We start from the raw sequence: 25,537 nt of genomic DNA, 5'->3' as shown, positions 1-25,537 counted from the left end.
CTCTCCCCCTGTCGCCTACTCTACCCACCCACTCAATCCCCTCCCACAGCCCACGGACACTCTCCCCCCACCCAATCAATCCTCTCCCACAGCCCACGGACACTCTCCCCCTGTCGCCTACTCTCCCCACCCACTCAATCCCCTCCCACAGTCCACGGACACTCTCCCCCTGTCGCCTACTCTACCCACCCACTCAATCCCCTCCCACAGCCCACGGACACTCTCCCCCCACCCAATCAATCCTCTCCCACAGCCCACGGACACTCTCCCCCTGTCGCCTACTCTCCCCACCCACTCAATCCCCTCCCACAGCCCACGGACACTCTCCCTACTCTCCCCACCCACTCAATCCCCTTCCACAGCCCACGGACACTCTCCCCCTGTCGCCTACTCTCCCCACCCACTCAATCCCCTCCCACAGCCCACGGACACTCTCCCTACTCTCCCCACCCACTCAATCCCCTCCCACAGCCCACGGACACTCTCCCCCGCCGCCTAATCTCCCCACCCACTCAATCCCCTCCCACAGCCCATGGACACTCTCCCTACTCTCCCCTCCCACTCAATCCCCTTCCACAGCCCACGGACACTCTCCCCCTGTCGCCTACTCTCCCCACCCACTCAATCCCCTTCCACAGCCCACGGACACTCTCCCCCTGTCGCCTACTCTCCCCACCCACTCAATCCCCTCCCACAGCCCACGGACACTCTCCCCCTGTCGCCTACTCTCCCCACCCACTCAATCCCCTCCCACAGTCCACGGACACTCTCCCCCTGTCGCCTACTCTACCCACCCACTCAATCCCCTCCCACAGCCCACGGACACTCTCCCCCCACCCAATCAATCCTCTCCCACAGCCCACGGACACTCTCCCCCTGTCGCCTACTCTCCCCACCCACTCAATCCCCTCCCACAGTCCACGGACACTCTCCCCCTGTCGCCTACTCTACCCACCCACTCAATCCCCTCCCACAGCCCACGGACACTCTCCCCCCACCCAATCAATCCTCTCCCACAGCCCACGGACACTCTCCCCCTGTCGCCTACTCTCCCCACCCACTCAATCCCCTCCCACAGCCCACGGACACTCTCCCTACTCTCCCCACCCACTCAATCCCCTTCCACAGCCCACGGACACTCTCCCCCTGTCGCCTACTCTCCCCACCCACTCAATCCCCTCCCACAGCCCACGGACACTCTCCCTACTCTCCCCACCCACTCAATCCCCTCCCACAGCCCACGGACACTCTCCCCCGCCGCCTAATCTCCCCACCCACTCAATCCCCTCCCACAGCCCATGGACACTCTCCCTACTCTCCCCACCCACTCAATCCCCTTCCACAGCCCACGGACACTCTCCCCCTGTCGCCTACTCTCCCCACCCACTCAATCACCTCCCACAGCCCACGGACACTCTCCCCCATCGCCTACTCTCCGCACCCACTCAATCCCCTCCAACAGTCCATGGACACTCTCCCCCGCCGCCTACTCTCCCCACCCACTCAATCCCCTCCCACAGCCCACGGACACTCTCCCCCCACCCAATCAATCCTCTCCCACAGCCCACGGACACTCTCCCCCTGTCGCCTACTCTCCCCACCCACTCAATCCCCTCCCACAGTCCACGGACACTCTCCCCCTGTCGCCTACTCTACCCACCCACTCAATCCCCTCCCACAGCCCACGGACACTCTCCCCCCACCCAATCAATCCTCTCCCACAGCCCACGGACACTCTCCCCCTGTCGCCTACTCTCCCCACCCACTCAATCCCCTCCCACAGCCCACGGACACTCTCCCTACTCTCCCCACCCACTCAATCCCCTTCCACAGCCCACGGACACTCTCCCCCTGTCGCCTACTCTCCCCACCCACTCAATCCCCTCCCACAGCCCACGGACACTCTCCCTACTCTCCCCACCCACTCAATCCCCTCCCACAGCCCACGGACACTCTCCCCCGCCGCCTAATCTCCCCACCCACTCAATCCCCTCCCACAGCCCATGGACACTCTCCCTACTCTCCCCACCCACTCAATCCCCTTCCACAGCCCACGGACACTCTCCCCCTGTCGCCTACTCTCCGCACCCACTCAATCCCCTCCCACAGTCCATGGACACTCTCCCCCGCCGCCTACTCTCCCCACCCACTCAATCCCCTCCCACAGCCCACGGACACTCTCCCTACTCTCCCCACCCACACAATCCCCTTCCAGAGCCCACGGACACTCTCCCCCTGTCGCCTACTCTCCCCACCCACTCAATCCCCTCCCACAGCCCATGGACACTCTCCCCCCACCCACTCAATCCTCTCCCACAGCCCACGGACACTCTCCCCCTGTCACCTACTGTCCCCACCCACTCAATCCCCTCCCACAGCCCACGGACACTCTCCCCCGTCACCTACTCTCCCCACCCACTCAATCCCCTCCCACAGCCCACAGACACTCTCCCCCCACCCACTCAATCCCCTCCCACAGACCACGGACACTCTCCCCCGTCGCCTATTCTCCCCACCCACTCAATCCTCTCCCACAGCCCACGGACACTCTCCCCCGTCGCCTACTCTCCCCACCCACTCAATCCCCTCCCACAGCCCACGGACACTCTCCCCCGTCACCTACTCTCCCCACCCACTCAATCCCCTCCCACAGCCCACAGACACTCTCCCCCCACCCACTCAATCCCCTCCCACAGACCACGGACACTCTCCCCCGTCGCCTACTCTCCCCACCCACTCAATCCTCTCCCACAGCCCACGGACACTCTCCCCACCCACTCAATCCTCTCCCACAGCCCACGGACACTCTCCCCCGTCGCCTACTCTCCCCACCCACTCAATCCCCTCCCACAGCCCACGGACACTCTCCCCCCACCCAATCAATCCTCTCCCACAGCCCACGGACACTCTCCCCCTGTCGCCTACTCTCCCCACCCACTCAATCCCCTCCCACAGCCCACAGACACTCTCCCTCCACCCACTCAATCCCCTCCCACAGCCCACGGACACTCTCCCCCGTCACCTACTCTCCCCACCCACTCAATCCCCTCCCACAGCCCACAGACACTCTCCCCCCACCCACTCAATCCCCTCCCACAGACCACGGACACTCTCCCCCGTCGCCTACTCTCCCCACCCACTCAATCCCCTCCCACAGCCCACAGACACTCTCCCCCCACCCACTCAATCCCCTCCCACAGACCACGGACACTCTCCCCCGTCGCCTACTCTCCCCACCCACTCAATCCTCTCCCACAGCCCACGGACACTCTCCCCCGTCGCCTACTCTCCCCACCCACTCAATCCCCTCCCACAGCCCACGGACACTCTCCCCCCACCCAATCAATCCTCTCCCACAGCCCACGGACACTCTCCCCCTGTCGCCTACTCTCCCCACCCACTCAATCCCCTCCCACAGCCCACGGACACTCTCCCCCCACCCAATCAATCCTCTCCCACAGCCCACGGACACTCTCCCCCTGTCGCCTACTCTCCCCACCCACTCAATCCCCTCCCACAGCCCACGGACACTCTCCCCCGTCACCTACTCTCCCCACCCACTCAATCCCCTCCCACAGCCCACAGACACTCTCCCCCCACCCACTCAATCCCCTCCCACAGACCACGGACACTCTCCCCCGTCGCCTACTCTCCCCACCCACTCAATCCTCTCCCACAGCCCACGGACACTCTCCCTACTCTCCCCACCCACTCAATCCCCTCCCACAGCCCACGGACACTCTCCCCCGTCACCTACTCTCCCCACCCACTCAATCCCCTCCCACAGCCCACAGACACTCTCCCCCCACCCACTCAATCCCCTCCCACAGACCACGGACACTCTCCCCCGTCGCCTACTCTCCCCACCCACTCAATCCTCTCCCACAGCCCACGGACACTCTCCCCCGTCGCCTACTCTCCCCACCCACTCAATCCCCTCCCACAGCCCACAGACACTCTCCCCACCCACTCAATCCTCTCCCACAGCCCACGGACACTCTCCCCCGTCGCCTACTCTCCCCACCCACTCAATCCCCTCCCACAGCCCACGGACACTCTAACCCTGTCACCTACTCTCCCCACCCACTCAATCCCCTCCCACAGCCCACAGACACTCTCCCCACCCACTCAATCCTCTCCCACAGCCCACGGACACTCTCCCCCGTCGCCTACTCTCCCCACCCACTCAATCCCCTCCCACAGCCCACGGACACTCTCCCCCCACCCAATCAATCCTCTCCCACAGCCCACGGACACTCTCCCCCTGTCGCCTACTCTCCCCACCCACTCAATCCCCTCCCACAGCCCACGGACACTCTCCCCCCACCCAATCAATCCTCTCCCACAGCCCACGGACACTCTCCCCCTGTCGCCTACTCTCCCCACCCACTCAATCCCCTCCCACAGTCCATGGACACTCTCCCCCGCCGCCTACTCTCCCCACCCACTCAATCCCCTCCCACAGCCCACGGACACTCTCCCCCCACCCAATCAATCCTCTCCCACAGCCCACGGACACTCTCCCCCTGTCGCCTACTCTCCCCACCCACTCAATCCCCTCTCACAGTCCACGGACACTCTCCCCCTGTCGCCTACTCTACCCACCCACTCAATCCCCTCCCACAGCCCACGGACACTCTCCCCCCACCCAATCAATCCTCTCCCACAGCCCACGGACACTCTCCCCCTGTCGCCTACTCTCCCCACCCACTCAATCCCCTCCCACAGCCCACGGACACTCTCCCTACTCTCCCCACCCACTCAATCCCCTTCCACAGCCCACGGACACTCTCCCCCTGTCGCCTACTCTCCCCACCCACTCAATCCCCTCCCACAGCCCACGGACACTCTCCCTACTCTCCCCACCCACTCAATCCCCTCCCACAGCCCACGGACACTCTCCCCCGCCGCCTAATCTCCCCACCCACTCAATCCCCTCCCACAGCCCATGGACACTCTCCCTACTCTCCCCACCCACTCAATCCCCTTCCACAGCCCACGGACACTCTCCCCCTGTCGCCTACTCTCCGCACCCACTCAATCCCCTCCCACAGTCCATGGACACTCTCCCCCGCCGCCTACTCTCCCCACCCACTCAATCCCCTCCCACAGCCCACGGACACTCTCCCTACTCTCCCCACCCACTCAATCCCCTTCCAGAGCCCACGGACACTCTCCCCCTGTCGCCTACTCTCCCCACCCACTCAATCCCCTCCCACAGCCCATGGACACTCTCCCCCCACCCACTCTATCCTCTCCCACAGCCCACGGACACTCTCCCCCTGTCACCTACTGTCCCCACCCACTCAATCCCCTCCCACAGCCCACGGACACTCTCCCCCGTCACCTACTCTCCCCACCCACTCAATCCCCTCCCACAGCCCACAGACACTCTCCCCCCACCCACTCAATCCCCTCCCACAGACCACGGACACTCTCCCCCGTCGCCTATTCTCCCCACCCACTCAATCCTCTCCCACAGCCCACGGACACTCTCCCCCGTCGCCTACTCTCCCCACCCACTCAATCCCCTCCCACAGCCCACGGACACTCTCCCCCGTCACCTACTCTCCCCACCCACTCAATCCCCTCCCACAGCCCACAGACACTCTCCCCCCACCCACTCAATCCCCTCCCACAGACCACGGACACTCTCCCCCGTCGCCTACTCTCCCCACCCACTCAATCCTCTCCCACAGCCCACGGACACTCTCCCCACCCACTCAATCCTCTCCCACAGCCCACGGACACTCTCCCCCGTCGCCTACTCTCCCCACCCACTCAATCCCCTCCCACAGCCCACGGACACTCTCCCCCCACCCAATCAATCCTCTCCCACAGCCCACGGACACTCTCCCCCTGTCGCCTACTCTCCCCACCCACTCAATCCCCTCCCACAGCCCACAGACACTCTCCCTCCACCCACTCAATCCCCTCCCACAGCCCACGGACACTCTCCCCCGTCACCTACTCTCCCCACCCACTCAATCCCCTCCCACAGCCCACAGACACTCTCCCCCCACCCACTCAATCCCCTCCCACAGACCACGGACACTCTCCCCCGTCGCCTACTCTCCCCACCCACTCAATCCCCTCCCACAGCCCACAGACACTCTCCCCCCACCCACTCAATCCCCTCCCACAGACCACGGACACTCTCCCCCGTCGCCTACTCTCCCCACCCACTCAATCCTCTCCCACAGCCCACGGACACTCTCCCCCGTCGCCTACTCTCCCCACCCACTCAATCCCCTCCCACAGCCCACGGACACTCTCCCCCCACCCAATCAATCCTCTCCCACAGCCCACGGACACTCTCCCCCTGTCGCCTACTCTCCCCACCCACTCAATCCCCTCCCACAGCCCACGGACACTCTCCCCCCACCCAATCAATCCTCTCCCACAGCCCACGGACACTCTCCCCCTGTCGCCTACTCTCCCCACCCACTCAATCCCCTCCCACAGCCCACGGACACTCTCCCCCGTCACCTACTCTCCCCACCCACTCAATCCCCTCCCACAGCCCACAGACACTCTCCCCCCACCCACTCAATCCCCTCCCACAGACCACGGACACTCTCCCCCGTCGCCTACTCTCCCCACCCACTCAATCCTCTCCCACAGCCCACGGACACTCTCCCCCGTCGCCTACTCTCCCCACCCACTCAATCCCCTCCCACAGCCCACGGACACTCTCCCTACTCTCCCCACCCACTCAATCCCCTCCCACAGCCCACGGACACTCTCCCCCGTCACCTACTCTCCCCACCCACTCAATCCCCTCCCACAGCCCACAGACACTCTCCCCCCACCCACTCAATCCCCTCCCACAGACCACGGACACTCTCCCCCGTCGCCTACTCTCCCCACCCACTCAATCCCCTCCCACAGCCCACGGACACTCTAACCCTGTCACCTACTCTCCCCACCCACTCAATCCCCTCCCACAGCCCACAGACACTCTCCCCCCACCCACTCAATCCCCTCCCACAGCCCACGGACACTCTCCCCCGTCACCTACTCTCCCCACCCACTCAATCCCCTCCCACAGCCCACAGACACTCTCCCCCCACCCACTCAATCCCCTCCCACAGACCACGGACACTCTCCCCCGTCGCCTACTCTCCCCACTCACTCAATCCTCTCCCACAGCCCACGGACACTCTCCCCCGTCGCCTACTCTCCCCACCCACTCAATCCCCTCCCACAGCCCACGGACACTCTCCCTACTCTCCCCACCCACTCAATCCCCTCCCACAGCCCACGGACACTCTCCCCCGTCACCTACTCTCCCCACCCACTCAATCCCCTCCCACAGCCCACAGACACTCTCCCCCCACCCACTCAATCCCCTCCCACAGACCACGGACACTCTCCCCCGTCGCCTACTCTCCCCACCCACTCAATCCTCTCCCACAGCCCACGGACACTCTCCCCCGTCGCCTACTCTCCCCACCCACTCAATCCCCTCCCACAGCCCACGGACACTCTCCCCCCACCCAATCAATCCTCTCCCACAGCCCACGGACACTCTCCCCCTGTCGCCTACTCTCCCCACCCACTCAATCCCCTCCCACAGCCCACGGACACTCTCCCCCCACCCAATCAATCCTCTCCCACAGCCCACGGACACTCTCCCCCTGTCGCCTACTCTCCCCACCCACTCAATCCCCTCCCACAGCCCACGGACACTCTCCCCCGTCACCTACTCTCCCCACCCACTCAATCCCCTCCCACAGCCCACAGACACTCTCCCCCCACCCACTCAATCCCCTCCCACAGACCACGGACACTCTCCCCCGTCGCCTACTCTCCCCACCCACTCAATCCTCTCCCACAGCCCACGGACACTCTCCCCCGTCGCCTACTCTCCCCACCCACTCAATCCCCTCCCACAGCCCACGGACACTCTCCCTACTCTCCCCACCCACTCAATCCCCTCCCACAGCCCACGGACACTCTCCCCCGTCACCTACTCTCCCCACCCACTCAATCCCCTCCCACAGCCCACAGACACTCTCCCCCCACCCACTCAATCCCCTCCCACAGACCACGGACACTCTCCCCCGTCGCCTACTCTCCCCACCCACTCAATCCTCTCCCACAGCCCACGGACACTCTCCCCCGTCGCCTACTCTCCCCACCCACTCAATCCCCTCCCACAGCCCACGGACACTCTCCCCCCACCCAATCAATGCTCTCCCACAGCCCACGGACACTCTCCCCCTGTCGCCTACTCTCCCCACCCACTCAATCCCCTCCCACAGCCCACGGACACTCTCCCCCCACCCAATCAATCCTCTCCCACAGCCCACGGACACTCTCCCCCTGTCGCCTACTCTCCCCACCCACTCAATCCCCTCCCACAGCCCACGGACACTCTCCCCCGTCACCTACTCTCCCCACCCACTCAATCCCCTCCCACAGCCCACAGACACTCTCCCCCCACCCACTCAATCCCCTCCCACAGACCACGGACACTCTCCCCCGTCGCCTACTCTCCCCACCCACTCAATCCTCTCCCACAGCCCACGGACACTCTCCCCCGTCGCCTACTCTCCCCACCCACTCAATCCCCTCCCACAGCCCACGGACACTCTCCCCCCACCCAATCAATCCTCTCCCACAGCCCACGGACACTCTCCCCCTGTCGCCTACTCTCCCCACCCACTCAATCCCCTCCCACAGCCCACAGACACTCTCCCCCCACCCACTCAATCCCCTCCCACAGACCACGGACACTCTCCCCCGTCGCCTACTCTCCCCACCCACTCAATCCCCTCCCACAGCCCACGGACACTCTAACCCTGTCACCTACTCTCCCCACCCACTCAATCCCCTCCCACAGCCCACAGACACTCTCCCCCCACCCACTCAATCCCCTCCCACAGCCCACGGACACTCTCCCCCTGTCGCCTACCCTCCCCACCCACTCAATCCCCTCCCACAGCCCATGGACACTCTCCCTACTCTCCCCACCCACTCAATCCCCTTCCACAGCCCACGGACACTCTCCCCCTGTCGCCTACTCTCCCCACCCATTCAATCCCCTCCCACAGCCCATGATGACTCTCCCCACCTGCTCAATCCCCTCCCACAGCCCACGGACACTCTCCCCACCCACTCAATCCCCTCCCACAGCCCCTGGACACTCTCCCTACTCTCCCCACCTGCTCAATCCCATTCCACAAACAGTTGATCTTTCAACTCCGCCTAATGATTTGGCACGCACAGAATTCCACAGGCATATTACTCTCTGAGAGGAGACACTTCCATTTGAAACGCCTGGTGCTGCACTCATCTACCCCAGAGGCCTGTTGTGCAGTAAACACCTTTGGCAGGGCTGTGCTTGTTCAGGTGTAACTGCCTCGCTGAACACCTGGCAGCTCTGCAGACTGAACTTCCCAGTACAATGCTTTCCCACTCGAACTGGTTCGCAAACTCACTGATCTGCAGGGAGCCTCCATCGTACCTGCCTGACTAATGGAGCCAGATTTGTTCTGCTTCTTATCACCAAGCGACACCTTAATCTTCTCTTTGGCAGAGCTGGGAACGCTCACAGAACCTGTGGGTAAGACAAGTTATTGAGGAGATAGCTGGGGGAGGGCGAGATTGCCTGGTTATCACAGGGGTGCTTGATGGTGGTGGAGACACTTTGAATCATGGAGTGGAAATGTTAAATAATATAAAACCACAGAAACACAAGAGATTCATTAATTGCAGCAAATCCAGAGCAACACCCAAAAAGTGCTGGATGAACTCAGGTCAGGCAGCATTTCTCGTGGAGAATCTCAATGTTTTGAGCAGAGACTAAGGCTTAAAGTGTTAAATGAGATTCAGAGAAAGTTCAAGCAACATGCACAAAAAGTTGCTGGAACGCAGCAGGCCAGGCAGCATCTTTAGGAAGAAGTACAGTCGATGTTTTGGGCCGAGACCCTTTATCAGGACTAACAGAAAAGATAGTAAGAGATTTGAACTGGGAGGGGGAGGGGGAACTCTGAAATGATAAGAGAAGAGAGGAGGAGGAGGGGGAACTCTGAAATGATAGGAGAAGACAGGAGGAGGAGGGGGAAATCTGAAATGATAGGAGAAGACAGGAGGGGGAAGAAGTGAAGCTAAGAGCATTATAAACGGCGGAGAAAGTGTCCCGGAGGGGTGGAAGGGATTGTGATGGGGACACCAGGTACCTTCTCATGGCGGAGAGTGTCGCCCTCAGAGCTCGACGGGAGAAACAACGGGAGGCAGAGTCAATTAAATGTGAGTACCTGGGATCCTCAGAAGGTCCAAATTGAGAAGCTCGAAAACGAATCCTGAAGTCAGCTGGCAGCAGAGACACGTTCCAAAGAAGGATATATGGCTGTAGTAACAGGTCTGGGTCAAAATGTGATTGAAAAGTTGAAAAGTTCAATGAAACCCTCTCTCACTGCTCCCCATCTATAACTTCTTTGGCCCTTCAACTTTTCGATCACATTTTGACCCAGACCCATTACTACAGCCATTTATCCTTCCTTGGAACGTGTCTCCGCCGCCAACTGACTCCAGTTGGCTTCAGGATTCGTTTTCAAGCTTCTCAATTTGGACCTTCTGAGGATCCCAGGTACTCACATTTAATTGACTCTGCCTCCCGTTGTTTCTCCCGTCGAGCTCTGAGGGCGACACTCTCCACCATGAGAAGGTACCTGGAGTCCCCATCACAATCCCTTCCATACCTCCAAGACACCTTCTTCGCCGTTTGCAATGGCCACCTCTTAACTTCACCCCTCCCCCTCCTGTCTTCTCCTATCATTTCGGATTTCCCCCTCCCCCTCCCACTTTCAAATCTCTTATTATCTTTTCTTCAGTTAGTCCTGACAAAGGGTCTCGGCCCAAAACATTGACTGTACTTCTTCCTATAGATGCTGCCTGGCCTACTGCGTTCCACCAGCATTTTGTGTGTGTTGCTTGAATTTTCAGCATCTGCAGATTTCCTCGTGTTTGCATTCAGAGAAGGTTCATTAGGTTTGTGGGTGAATTGTCTTTTGAGGAAAGTTTGGACAGACTGTGAGGCTCAAACTAATCTCAATGAGGTGTTTAAGTGACTTAGTCAGAACTGATGAGAAGAGATAAACACGAGATTCTGAAGATGCTGGAAATCTAGAGAAAACACAGTCAAAATGCTGGAGGAACTCTGTAGGTCAGGCAGCAACTACAGAAAGGAGTAAACAGTCAATGCTTTGAGCCAAGTCCTGATGAAGGGTTTCAACCCAAAATGTCAACTGTATATTCCCCTTCATAGATACTGCCTGACCTGCTGAGTTCCTTCAAAATTTTGTATATTGCTATGAAATGTTAATATTCACTATTGAATCAAATGGTAATCAAACACAAAGAGGGGCTGAATGGCCTGTTGACCCATGCCTCGCTGGGACATTTTGTTCTTCAATAACTTTGATGGTAGCTTCAGAGGTGAACGGAGATGGAAAGGAGATGGGCTCTATTCTGAAGCAGATCTTACAGAGTGCAATGAATCCCAGTGTTCCCCTTCATCACACTGACACTCACCACTTCCCACTAAATTCACATCCTTTGGAGAGGTCTCCTGAAGGCCCTGGGAAGGAGATGTTTCAGCCAGAGTGGGCGTGGTCACCTCTGGAGGCTTCTCAGTCACAGCATCTGGAATTCAGACCAAGTGGGGTGAAGTCACGGTGCTGACATGGGAAACAGGGCAGTTAGATTCCACACAGCGAGTTCCCTCCAACAGCAATGAGATCAGTGATCAGGTTAACAGAAACTCGACCCTGGACTGAAATACATTCTGACTCTCCCGCAAATGACCTTTTACCCAGATCTTCACAGAACTGTATGGCATAGGTACACGCATGTCCATGCCGACCATGATGGTCACATGTCTAACCACTACCGCACCCTCTGGCTGTGAAGCATCTTGAGGTGGTGTACAATGGGTTAATCTGCAAGATGATATTCCGGAAGTATCACAATGGAGCATTGATCAAGCTAAATAGTTCACAGCACAGGAACAGGCCCTTCGGCCCACCATGCCTGTGCTGATCATGCTAGTCAGTGGTTAGTACTCATTCATACCCTGTCTGTTCATGAGTGTGCCCAAAGACCTCTTAAAGACTGATATTGTATCTGCTGTCATAATGACACTTAAAAGACATTTGGAAGGTATATGGATAGGAAGGGCTTACCATTAAGGGCTCACCAATTCCATTAAGTTCGGGGTCCGTGAAACCGGTTGGGAAGCCCTGGTTTAGAGGGATGTGGGCCAAACGTGGGCAAACGGGACTAGCTGTTTGGCCCCTGGGTCAACACTGTATGACTCTATGACTTGCCCTGGAAGCATTGCCAGGTATCCACCACTCTCTGTGCAAAAATAATCTGGCCCTACAAAGCCTTTTTAAACTTTCTTCCCTCATCTTCAAGCTAAACCCTCCAGAATCGACATTTCCACTCTAGGAAAAAGACTGTGATTATAAGCCCATAAGATATAGGAGCAGAATTACGCCATTTGACTCATTGAGTCTGCTCCACTATTTCATCATGGCTGATCCAATTTTTCTCTCAGACCCCATCTCCTGCCTTCTTCCATATCCTTTCATGCCCTGACCAATCAAGGATCTGACAAGCTCTGCTTTAAATATACCCAATGACCTGGCCTCCACAGAAGCCGGTGGCAAAGAATTCCACAGATTCACCACCCTCTGGCTAAAGGAATTCCATAAGACCATAAGACATAGAGGCAGAATTTGGCCATTTGGTTTATCGAGTTTGCTCCACTATTCAATCATGGCTGATCTTTTATCCCCTCCTCACCTCCACTTCCTGGCCTCCTCCCAAGAACCTTTGATGCCGTATCCAATCAAGAACCTATCAAGCTCTGCCTTAAATACACCCACTGACCCGGCCTCCACATCTGCCTGTGGTAATAAATTCCACAAATTTACCACCCTCTGGTTAAAGAATTTTCTTTGCATCTGTTTTAATTGGACCCTCTCTATCCTGAGAGGCTGTGGCCTCTTGTCCTAGACTCCACCACCATGGGAAACATCCTTTTCATGTCTACTCTGTCCATTCCTTTCAACATTCGGAAAGTTTCAATGAGATCCCCCCTCATCCTACTAAATTCCAGCGTGTACAGACCCAGAGTGTTCCCCATATGATAAACCTTTCATTCCCGGAATCATCCTTGTGAAGCTCCTCTAAACCCTCTCCAATACCATCACATCATTTCTATGATGCCATGCCCAAAATATACACAAAGTGAGGCCTTGTAGCTGTGTGCTACACGCAGCGCTAAAATAACGACACGGAGTCGGTAAACTGCAGTCAAAGAATAAGTTTATTTCAACTTCACAGTCTTGCTTTAAAGCCTGTCTCCCCCACCAGATACCTCGAGAGGCACGTACTGAAACCCCCTCAGGCTTTCTTCCTTTGTGCCTGCACTCTGGCTAATTGTCAGCCGGTTCGAGTGTGCTAGTAATTGGGTCGCCACAGCCTCACCTTATAAAGCCTGTAGTCTAGGCCTCTTGAAATGAATGCTAACATTGCATTTGCCTTCCTCGCCACTGACTCTACCTGCAAGTTAAGCTTTGGGGTGTTCTGCACAAGGACTCCCAAGTCCCTTTCTATCTCAGATTTTTGGAGTTTCTCCCTAAATAGAACATAGTCTTCACTTTTACTTCTACAACCAAAGTGCATGTCCATGCATTTTGCAACATTGTATTTCATTTGCCACTTTCTTGCCCATTCTCCTAATCTGTCTAAGTCCTTCTGCAGCCTACCTGTAGACTACCTGGCTCCTACCAATCTACGTATCATATGCAAACTTGGCAACAAAGCCATCTCTTCCATCATTTAAATCATTTACATACAGCATAAAAAGAAGCGGTCCCAACAACACCGACCCCTGCGGAACACCACTAGTCACTCTACTTTGTCACCAAACAATTGATACTAGAGCGTACAGTCATCACAGTGATATTTGTTTCTGTGCTTTGCGCTCCCTGGAGTACAAATCAAAATAAATAGAATAAAAAAATTAAATTATAAGTCATAATTAGAAAATATAAAAGGGAAAGTAAGGTAGTGCAAGTCAGGTCCGGATATTTTGAAGGTACAGTCCAGATCCGGGTCAGCCACCCAGAAAAGGATCCTTTCATTCCCACTCACTGCCTCCTCCCATTCAACCAATGTTCTAACCATGCCAGTAACTTTCCTGTAATACCATCGGCTCTTAACTTGGTAAGCAACCTCATGTGTAGTTCCTTGTCAAAGGCCTTCTGAAAGTCCAAATAGACAACATCCACTGCATCCCCTTTATCTATCCTACTTGTTCAACAGGTTTGTTAGGCAAGATTGTCCCTTAAAGAAACCATGCTGACTTTGTCCTATCTTGTCCTGTGTCACCAAGTACTCCTTAATCTCATCCTTAACAATTGACTCCAATATCTTCTCAACCACTGAGGTCAGGCTAACTGGTCTATAATTTCCTTTCTGCTGCCTTCCTCCTTTCTTAAAGAGTGGAGTGACATTTGCAATTTTCCAGTCCTCTGGCCCCATGCCAGAGTCCAATGATTTTTGAAAGATCATTGCTAATGCCTCCACAATCTCTACTGCTACCTCTTTTGGAACCCTAGGGTGCATGTCATTTGGTCCGGGTTACTTAAGTCCCCTATGTCTTTCAATTTTTGAGCACCTTCTCCCTTGTAATAGTAACTGCACTCATTTCTCTTTCTTCACATCCTTTAGCATCTGGCACACTGCAAGTGTCTTTCACAGGGAAGACTGAAATACTCATTTGGATCATCTACCATTTCCTTGGCCCCCAATATTATTTCTCCGGTCTCATTTTCTAACAATCCGATATCCACTCTCATTTCTCTTTTATTTTTTACATACTTGAAAAAAGCTTTTACTATTCACTTTGATATTGTTTGCCAGCTTGCTTTCATATTTCAGCTTTTCCCTCCTAATGATTTTCAGTTGCTTTCTGTAGGTTTTCAAAAGAAGCTGTCCCAACACTGACTCCTGTGGAACACCACTAATCACTGGCAGTCAACAAGCAAAGGATTCTTTTAATCCCACTCGCTGCCTCCTCCCAATCAGCCAATGCTCTAAACATGCCAGTAGCTTTCCTCTGTTTTCCCACTAATTTTTGCTTTGATGTATGCCCTGTCTTTTGCTTTTACATTAGCTTTGACTTCCCTTGTCAGCAACGGTTGTACTATTTTGCCATTTGAGTATTGCTTTGTTTTTGGAATACATCTATCCTGCATGAGATCCTCCTTCTAAAAGGATGCCCCTTTATTCTGAGGCTGTGTTCTCTGGCTTTAGACTCCCCCACCATGGAAATGTTCTCTCCACATCTACTCTATCAAAGCCTTTCACCTAAGGTTGTCATAGCCGGGGGGTGGTAGTGGGGATAAGCTCCCACTACCTATAAAGTGCTCCAAATGACGTGAGTCTCTAACAGAATCTGACAACCAAGTCCAACTCTTGGCCTTCACGTGTGGCTTAGCTACTAGGCCCGGTGGAACTGTTTCTACTGACAAGAGAAGGGGCAAAAGTGGACAACTGGCACCTCAAAGCCAGTTGCTTCGGGCAGGTGGTGCTGGTCAGCCTTGGACGGCAGCCCGCCTGAGAGGGAAAACTCTGATTTTTAAATCTTCACTGCCTTGTGGCCATAACCACCCATGGGAAAGGCTTCAGGAGTAAACCCAGAGGCAGTTTGAAGTTGTTTACAATTTCACTCTAGCAACCTCTGCGACGACACTGGTGCCAAGCTGTATCAGCACTTGCCCTTCCCTTGGACTACATCAGTGATGTGGAGAGGGGGAACCCGCTGCATGGGCAACAGCCGGTTCTTCAAACCTTCCCACCCAGGCTCGCTCCCTGGAGAGGACACAGTCCACCAGAGTCACAAACCCACGATCCCCTGGGATTGACGGCTGCCTACTAGCTTTCAATGAGGTCACTCATCTCCTCATTCTTCTGAATTCTAGTGGATACAGGCCCAGAAACATCAGACTCTCTTCATATGACAGATCTTCTTATCTATCATTCATACTGCAGATAATTTTACACACACGTACACCCTCTAATGCTCCAGAATACACACTCCTTGTTTGTTCAATATCTTCTTATAGCACATACTCTCCAATCCAGGGAGCATTCTCTGCACCCTCTCCATATCGTTTCTGTAATGTACTCACTCTAGCTGTGGCCTAACCAATGCTTAATATAGCTGTAACACCTCTCCTTTTACAGTCAGCACCCTGACTGATGAAGGCTGAACCCTCACTTACCACAGGAGGGGATAGTGGCAGCAGACTACAGGAGCTGGACACTTTGTGATAGATCTGAGCCCCAGGAACTGAGTAGATGCCTGCAAACAAGCTGATACAGGGCTCAGACAGTGCCCCACAACAAAAGTACTGGGGGTGGGGGACTGTCTGGGCCAGGACCTTCCGTCAATGTAGCTGTAGGACAGGGGAACATGACTCCTTGCCAATGAAGTTTCCCCACCTGTGCCCATCCCATATCTCTCTCTTTTCGTTACAATGATCAGGCGCGGGGAGGGGGTGCAGGGTCCCATGCCGCCAGGTTTGGGAGCAGTTATTCCCTGCAGCCATTGGGCTCCTGAAACAGTTTCACTGGTCACAGCTCTGAATGGGCTCACCACCTGTGGACTGAATTTCAGGGAGCCTGCGGCCCGTGTTCTCCGCATTATTTGTTTACTTTCTTTATTATTTCCTCTTTTGTTGATCTTGGGGTCTTGGCTCCACTGTCACAGGCAGTCTCTCCCTAGACTTCGAGATCAACAGACGGATCGGATGAGCAGCCTCAACGTTCACCCAGGCTGACAAAGAGAGTCTGGGAGAACAGAAAGCTGATGATGCACCAAGATTGCAGTCTACAGGGCCTGCGTCCTCAGCACACTGCTTTACGGCAGCAAGACCTGGAGCCTCTACTTCAGACAAGAGCAGCTTCTCAATGTCTTCTACCTTCGCAGCCTGAGACACATCCTGGACGTCAAGTGGACTGACTGAGTCACCAACAATGAGGTCCTGGCCCGCGCCCAGATACCCAGCCTCTTCATCCTGCTCCAACAACGCCTTCTCCGCCGCCTGACGCCACGTACACCACATCTCAGACGGGAGGATCCCGAAAGACCTGCTGTATGGGGAACTGGCCTTCGGCAGGACAGCGTAAGGGCAGCCCCATCTTCGTTTCAAAGATGTCTGCAAGAGAGACGTGATGTCACTCAACATGAACGTCGAGAGGTGGGAGGACATTGCAAGCGATCGCTCTCGCTGGAGGCTGGAACTACGCAGAGGTCTGAAAAGAGAAGAGAAGCTGAGGCTTGCTGCTGAAGAAAAGCGCACTCGCTGATAAAACAGCACCAAGACAACACCGGAGGACAGCGCCTTCCAGTGCAGTCGCTGCAGCCGAGACTGTCACTCCCGTGTGGGCCTCTACAGCCACAACAGACACTGCTCTACCAACACAGACTGAAGCAAGACTTTCCGGGTGCAGACCTATAGTCTCGCCAGACTAACAGATGCCATCATCCTCTTTTGTAAATTGGAGGTTTGTCAGTTTTTGTGGTGCATGTTATTTTTTGTTTCTTTGTTTAGTGGATGCCTACAAGAGATGAATCTCAAGGTTGTATATAGTATACATACTTTTACAATAAATGTATTTTGAACCATTCCCTGACCACACCCTGGGGTTTCCTCCCCAACACCACTGTTGACAATATAGTACAGCACAGTACAGGCCATTGTTGTGTTGATTTTTCAACCTGTTCTAAGATCAATCTAACCCTTCCCTCCCATATAGCCCTCCATTTTTTAGCACCCATGTGCCTAGAGTTTCTTAAATATCCCTACCGTATCTGCCTCAACTACCACCACCCCTGGCAGGGCATTCCACACACCCACCCCACTCTGTCAAAAAAGACCTTCCTCTGACATTCTCTCCACCCCCAAACACTTTCCTCTAATCACCTTAAAATTATGCCTGTCTTATTAGCTGGGAAAGAGTCTCTGGCTGTCCACTTCATCTGTGCTTCTTATCATCTTGTACACCTCTATCAAGGCACCTCTCATCATCCTTCACCCCAAAAAGAGAAGCCTTCGCTCACTCAACCTATCCACAAGGACATGCTGTCTAATACTAGCAGCATCTTGGTAAATCTCCTCTGCACCCTCTCTAAAGCTTCCACATCTTTCCTGTAATGAGGTAGCCAGAACTAAACACAATAAAGTACGATCTAACCTGGGTTTTATAAAGCTGCAATACTACCTTGCAAGTTTAAACTCAATCCCCTAATTTATGAAAGCCAATACACTGTACACCCACCACACCGTCATCTGTACTGCAGTCTAAGCCAGAACACACCACGTATCCAAACTCACACTGTACAATCCCTCTCCCTCTTTCCCTGTCTCCTCATCACCCCTGATTCCTCTTCCTTCTACAACAACCCTGCCTCTTTCCTCGTGCCCCCTCCGCTCATGGGAATTTTGGGCACTCTGCCTCCTGCCCCTTGAGTCAATGGGACCGGATGCCCTGTTTCCTTTCTCCTCCCCCCTCCAGTCAATAGGAGTTTGGACGCCCTACCTCCTCCTCCCTCCAGTCCCCGTGCCTCTCGAGCCTTCCTTCACCTGTGAACACAGCAAATGAGGAAGAACATGCAGGGCTTCACTCACCACACTCGCCTTACACTGGGTGCCCGGGTACCTGCTGTGGGTCTAGTCCTGCCTCCTGTGCCACGGCTGCTCACCTCTGCTGTGCTTTTTGAGCAGGGACTCCACCAGAACCAGCTGCAGCTTCTCCAGTAGCTCGGCCTGTTGCAGCTCCCCATTCACCTTTGCCAGGATCTGCTGTCCCGTAAACCACTTCTCCAGCTTGGGCCAGTGCTCCAGGAAACTTGTCAGTCTATCAAAAGGCACAGGCATTATCACCCACCTAACCGCCCTGAAACCCACTTGTCTCCTAGATCACAGGCACACCACGGATAAGGATTCACTATCGGCTGAACTCATGGCACTGGCTCCTAGGGCCAGAGGGAGGGGTGTCAGAGACAAGGGATGCAATCATTCTCAAGGTTAGGGTTCACAAAGTGTGTTCAATGGTCAGGAGCAAAGGACAGAGGATCGGAAAGCATGCTGTCCAGGTCAAGGGCTGTAGATATCACTCACCGAGGCAACAGCTGTTCCTCTGTACGGGACATATTCCCACCAACATCCGGGAGCTCCTGGGGTCCCTGTTCACCGGATGCTTTCTGGATTACAGACTCAGCACACTGACTGACTGTCACACACAGCACAAAGAAACACAAGACAGCACCACATTCTGATTTAATGCAGCACCCACTTCCAGTGGCAGCCCTTTTGTCCAGTCCCCTCTGTTACCACCCCCAATCCCCAACCCCTCCACTACCACCCCCAATCCCCAACCCCTCCACTACCACCCCCAATCCCCAACCCCTCAATCCCCTCCGCTACCACCCCCAATCCCCAACCCCTCAATCCCCTCCACTACCACCCCCAATCCCCATCCCCTTCTCCAATCTCTACCTCCCCCACCCCTTTCTAACACCCCCCAATCTCCACCCTCCCTGTCCTGACCCAATGCCCATCCTTTACCTGGTCTGTTCCTCACCCCCCCCACCATCCTGTCCATTCTCCCTCCCAAACTCTCTACCATGATTCTGGCCAGGGTGCTGGGCCCTACCATTGCCCTGCGAGTGGCGAGTCAGCACAGTGTTGTCTGAAACCTCTAGGAGAATGGCGATGTCCAGGGCAGGCCGGGGAGGAAGGGGCTCTTTGGAAGCCTTTGGGTCAACAGCCAGTTTGGTTCTGGACCTCTTAGTCTTTGGTACAGTGTAATCAGAGTCAACCCCGGTCAGCAATTTTTCCAGCAGTTTGGCTTGGGTGATAGTCGCTGGGAATCCATCAAGGATCCAGCCACATCCTGCCGGCAGTCGCCTACAACAGAGACAAAGCAGGGGGTTAGTGTACGAGGAACCTCCGCTCAATGGCCTGGGCTATTACACCAACTCACACATGCTGGTGAGCACTGGGAAAACAAACAGAGTCACACAGCAAGGAACCTGGTAATGCCCTCCATACCAATAAGCACATTTTACAAGGAGCACTGTTGCAGGAAAGCAATATCCATCAAGAACACCATCATCCAGGCCATGCCCTCTTCTCACTGCTGCCATCAGGAAGGTGGTACAGGAGCCTCAGAACCTACACCACCAGGTTCAGGAACAGTTAATACCTTTCAACCATGAACTCAACCAGAGTGGATAATATCACTCACTCCAACAATGAACTGATTCCTTTGTAACCCCACAACCAATGGACTCATTTTCAAGTCTCTACAACTCATGCTCTTGATATTTATTGCTTATTTATTATTATTTTATTTTATTTGTTGTAGTTGCATATCTATCTATCTATTTATTTATTTATTTATTTATTTATTTAGTGCTCCAGCACAAAGTAAGCCCCTTGAGCCATGCTGCCCCAGCAAGGCCCAACAAATCGGATTAACCCTAACCTAATCAAGGGACAATTTACAATGACCAATTAATGAGGATGAGGTAATGGAGTACTTGGTGACACAGGACAAGATAGCACAAGTCAGCATGATTTCCTTCAGTCAAAATCCTGCCTGATGAATCTGTTGGAATTCTTTGAGGAGATTACAAGTTGGATAGATAAATGAGATACAGTGGATGTTGTATATTTGGACTTTCAGAAGGCTTTTGACAAGGTGCCACACATGAGGCTGCTTGACAAGTTAAGAACCCATGGTATTACAGGAAAGTTACTAACATGGTTAGAACATTGGCTGATTGGTAGGAGGCAGCGAGTGGGAATAAAAGGATCCTTTTCTGGTTGGCTGCCAGTGACTAGTGGTGTTCCGCAGGGGTCGATGTTGGAACCACTTCTTTTTATGCTGTATATAAATGATTTAGATGATGGAATAGATGGCTTTGTTGCCAAGTTTGCAGATGATACAGAGATTGGTGGAGGAGCAGGTAGTGTTGAGGAAACAGGTAGGATGCAGAAGGACTTAGACAGATTAGGAGAATGGGCAAGAAAGTGGCAAATGAATATAATGTTGGAAAATGCATGGTCATGCACTTTGGTAGTAGAAATAAATGTGCGGACTATTTTCTAAACGGGGAAATAACCAAAAATCTGAGAAGCAGAGAGACTTGGGAGTTCTTGTGCAGAATACCCTGAAGGTTAACTTGCAGGAAAGTCATTGGTGAGGAAGGTTGTGATGCTGAGGCTTTATAATGCACTGGTGAGGCCTCACCTCAAGTATTGTGAACAGTTTTGGGCCCCTCATCCAAGAAAAGGTGTGCTGGCATTGGAGAGGGTTCAGATGAGGTTCATAAGGATGATTCCAGGAATGAAAGGGTTACCATATGTGTTACATCTCAATGCACGGAGTATAAGAAATAAGATGGATGATCTTGTTGCACTTTTACAGATTGTTGGGTATGATGCTGTGGCCATCACTGAATCGTGGCTGAAGGATGGTTGTAGTGGGAAGATGAAAGTCCAAGGTTACACGTTGTATCGGAAGGACAGGAAGGTAAACAGATGGGGTGGTGTGCCTCTGCTGGTAAAGAATGACATCAAATCATCAAAAAGACGTTACATAGGATCAGAAGATGTTGAATTCTTCTGGTTTGAGTTAAGAAACTGCAAGGGGAAAAGGACCCTGATGGCAGTTATATACAGGCCTCCCAACCGTGGCTGGGATGTGAACTACAGATTACAACCGGAAATAGAAAAGGCTTGACAAAAGGGCAATGTTTGATAGTCATGGGAAATCTTAACATGCAGGTAGATTTGGAAAAACAGGCTGGTAATGGGTCTCAAGAGAGTGAATTTGTTGAATGCCTATTTAGAACAGTTCGTCATTGAGCCCACGAAGGGATCAGCAAAACTGGATTGTGCGTTATGTAATGAACTGGCGGCAATTGGAGAGCTGAAGGTCAAGGAACTCTTAGGAGACAGTGATCACAATATAATTGAGTTCAACTTGAATTTGATAGGGAGAAGGTGAAGTCTGACATAGCAGTACTTCAGTGGAGTAAAGGAAATTACAGTGGAACAAGAGAGGAGTTGGCCAAAGCAAAGGCCCCAGCGAGGCTGGTCCTGGCTCATCTCTGACCCCTGGTCAGAACAGCCCTTGATCCCTTGCATTTTGCCTATTGGGAGCACATTGGAGTTGATGGATAAGCAGGGCAGCACTGTGAGGATCATGATTTTTTAATTTTTCAAATGCTTTCAATACCATACAGCCATCATTGCCGGGGGAAAAGCTCCATTGAATGCAGGCTGGCAGTTCCATTGTATCCTGGATAATGGACTACCTGACTGGAAGACCTCAGTTTGTGTGGCTTCAGAGCTGTGTGGCTATAAGCAGCACTAGGGCCCCACAGGGGTCTGTATTAGTTCCCTTCCTGTGTACCCTGTATACCTAGGACTTTAGATACAACATTGAGTCATGTCATCTGCAGAAACTGTCCGATGACTCAGAAGTAGTTGGGTGTATAAAGGGAACATGGGAGGATGAATACAGGGCCTTGGTAAAGGACTTTGTCAAATGGTACAAGCTGAATCATCTGCAGCTCAACGTCAGTAAGACAAAGGAGATGGTGATGGACTTTAGGAAGACTAAGCCTGCACTGCTCCCTGTTACTATTGATGGTGAGGATGTGGATGTGGTGAGGACCTACAAGTACCTGGGGGTGCACCTGGATGACAGACTGGAGTGGAACACCAACACAGAGGCTGTGTACAAGAAGGGCCAGAGTCACCTCTGCTTCCTGAGGAAACTGAGGTCCTTTGGAGTATACAGGCGACTCCTTCACGTTTTACCAGTCTGCTGTCGCCAGTCCAATCCTCAATGCAGTGGTGTGCTGGGGCAAGGGCATCAACATGGGTGATGCCAACAGGTTCAATAAACTGATTAGAAAGGCTCACTCTGTTATGAGTCAAATTGGACGCACTGGAGAATTTGGTAGAACGAAGGACCCTACGGAAAACCCTGGCAATTCTGGACAATGTTTCTCACCCTCTGCACGTGTGAAAAGAGGAGCACTTTTAGTATTAGGCTAAGACAACTGCACTGCTCCAAAGAGCGCTGTATGAGGTCATTCTTACCCTCAGCTATAATGAGTCAACCAAAAGCCAGGGAAATGATGGCCCCTCATGTTAGACTGTTTGAACTAGCTCATTTTTTATTCTTTCTTACTTCTCTTCTAATAGTTGTATATCTGTGTACTTCTAATGCTACTGTGGCACTGTACTTTCCTTTGGGATCAATAAAGTATCATCTGTCTATCTATCTAAATTGAAAGGTGATGCTGACGGGGTGACAGTGGAGCAGCAATGGATCGAGTTTCTGGGGAAAAATGAGGAAGGTGCAGGATAGATGTATTCCACAAACAAAGAAATACTCAAATGGCAAAATAGTACAACCGTGCTGAGAAGGGGAGTCAAAGCTAATGTAAAAGCAAAAGAAAGGGAATGCAACAAACTAAATTTAGCAGGAAGGTAGAGGATTGGGAAGTTTTCAAAAAACCTACAGAAAACAACTAAAAGAATCATGAGGAGGGAAAAGATGAAATATGAAAGCAAGCTAGCAAACAATATCAATGTGGATTGAAAAAGTTTTTTCAAGTATGTAAAAGATAAAAGAGAGATGAGAGTGGAATAGGACCGCTAGAAAATGAGGCCGGATAAATAATAACGGGGGACAAGGAGAAGGCAGATGAACTAAATAAGTATTTTGCATCAGTTTTACTGTGAAAGACATGAGCAGGATGTCTGATGTAGTGTGTGCAGTTACTGTTACAAGAGAGAAGTTGCTCAAAAACCTGAAAGACATAAAGATACATAAGTCACCTGGACCAGAGGAACTGCACCCTAGGGTTCTGAAAGAGGTAGCGTAAGAGATTGTGGTAGCATTAAAAATGATCTTTCAAAAATCATTGGACTGTGGCATGGAGCCAGAGGACTGGAAAATTGCAAATGTTACACCAGTCTTTAAGAAAGGAGGAAGGCAACAGAAAGGAAATTATAGACCAGTTAGCCTGGCTCAGTGGTTGGGAAGATGTTAGATTCAATTGTTAAGGATGAGGTGATGGAGTACTTGGTGACACAGGACAAGACAAGACAAAGTCAGCATGGTTTCCTTCAGGGAAAATGGTTAGAGCATTGGCTGATTGGTAGGTGGCAGTAAATGGGAATAAAAGGATGATTTTCTGGTTGGCTGCCAGTGACTAGTGGTGTTCCACAGGGGTTGGTGTTAGGACCACTTCTTTTTATGCTGTATATTAATGATTTGAATGATGGAATAGATAACTTTGTTGCCAAATTTGCAGATGATATGAAGATTGGTGGAGGGGCAGGTAGTGTTGAGGAAACAGGTAGGATGCACAAGGGCTTAGATTAGGGAAATGCACAAGAAAGTGGCAGATGAAATACAATGTGCAGACTACTTTCTAAATGGGAAGAAAATCCAAAAATCTGAGATGCAGAGGGACTTGGGAGTCCTTGTGCAGAACACTCTGAAGGTTAACTTGCAGGTTGAGTCGATGGTCAAGTCAAGTCACTTTTTATCGTCATTCCGACCATAACTGCTGGTCCAGTACACAGTAAAAACGAGACAACAATTTTCAGGACCATGGTGCTACATGAAACAGTACAAAAACTACACTGAACTACGTAAAAAAAAGAAAACTACACTAGACTACAGACCTACCCAGGACTGCATAAAGTGCACAAAACAGTGCAGGCATTACAATAAATAATAAACAGGACAATAGGCACAGTAGAGGGCAGTAAGTTGGTGTCAGTCCAGGCTCTGGGTATTGAGGAGTCTGAGAGCTTGGGGGAAGAAACTATTACATAGTCTGGTTGTGAGAGCCCGAATGCTCAGGTGCCTTTTCCCAGATGGCAGGAGGGAGAAGAGTTTGTACGAGGGGTGCGTGGGGTCCTTCATAATGCTGTTTGCTTTGCAGATGCAGTGTGTAGTGAAAATGTCTGTAATGGTGGGAAGAGAGACCCTGATGATCTTCTCAGCTGACCTCACTATCCGTTGCAGGGTCTTGCGATCCGAGATGGTGCAATTTCCGAACCAGGCAGTGATGCAGCTGCTCAGGATGCTCTCAATACAACCTCTGTAGAATGAGGATGGGGGGTGGGAGATGGAATTTCCTCAGCCTTCGCAGAAAGTAGAGACGCTGCTGGGCTTTCTTTGCTATGGAGCTGGTGTTGAGGGACCACAAGAGCAAGGATGTGATGTTGAGGCTTTATAAGGCAACGGTGAGGCCTCAGCTTGAGTAATGTGAACAGTTTTGAGCACCTCATCTTAGAAGAGATGTGCTGGCATTGGAAAGAGACCGGAGGAGGTTTACAAGAATGATTCCAGGAATGAAAGGGTTATTATATGATGAAAGTTTAATGGCTCTGGGTCTGTACTCGCTGGA

The 25,537-nt window shown here is 53.0% G+C and overlaps 1 protein-coding gene across 5 annotated transcripts in view; it reads right to left on the bottom strand.

Moving 5' to 3' along the window:
- spef2 (sperm flagellar 2) overlaps window positions 1–25,537 on the bottom strand; it is a 685,307-nt gene that overhangs the window by 480,327 nt on the left and 179,443 nt on the right. For 4 of the 5 annotated variants that reach the window (XM_073047840.1, XM_073047843.1, XM_073047845.1 and 1 more), the window contains exons 16-20: window positions 19,744–19,997; window positions 19,209–19,362; window positions 18,791–18,945; window positions 11,542–11,652; window positions 9,473–9,565 (exon numbers count right to left, since the gene is read on the bottom strand). In XM_073047840.1, the coding sequence (XP_072903941.1) occupies window positions 9,473–9,565; window positions 11,542–11,652; window positions 18,791–18,945; window positions 19,209–19,362; window positions 19,744–19,997 (767 nt within the window). The remainder of the gene's footprint in view (window positions 1–9,472; window positions 9,566–11,541; window positions 11,653–18,790; window positions 18,946–19,208; window positions 19,363–19,743; window positions 19,998–25,537) is intronic. The other variant, XM_073047842.1, reaches the window with a different exon arrangement.

Source organism: Hemitrygon akajei, chromosome 6 (genome assembly GCF_048418815.1).
Source record: "Hemitrygon akajei chromosome 6, sHemAka1.3, whole genome shotgun sequence".
Taxonomy (NCBI): Eukaryota; Metazoa; Chordata; class Chondrichthyes; order Myliobatiformes; family Dasyatidae; genus Hemitrygon; species Hemitrygon akajei.
Note: the sequence above shows the minus strand (reverse complement) of the source record. Positions and strands in the feature narration are given on the sequence as shown.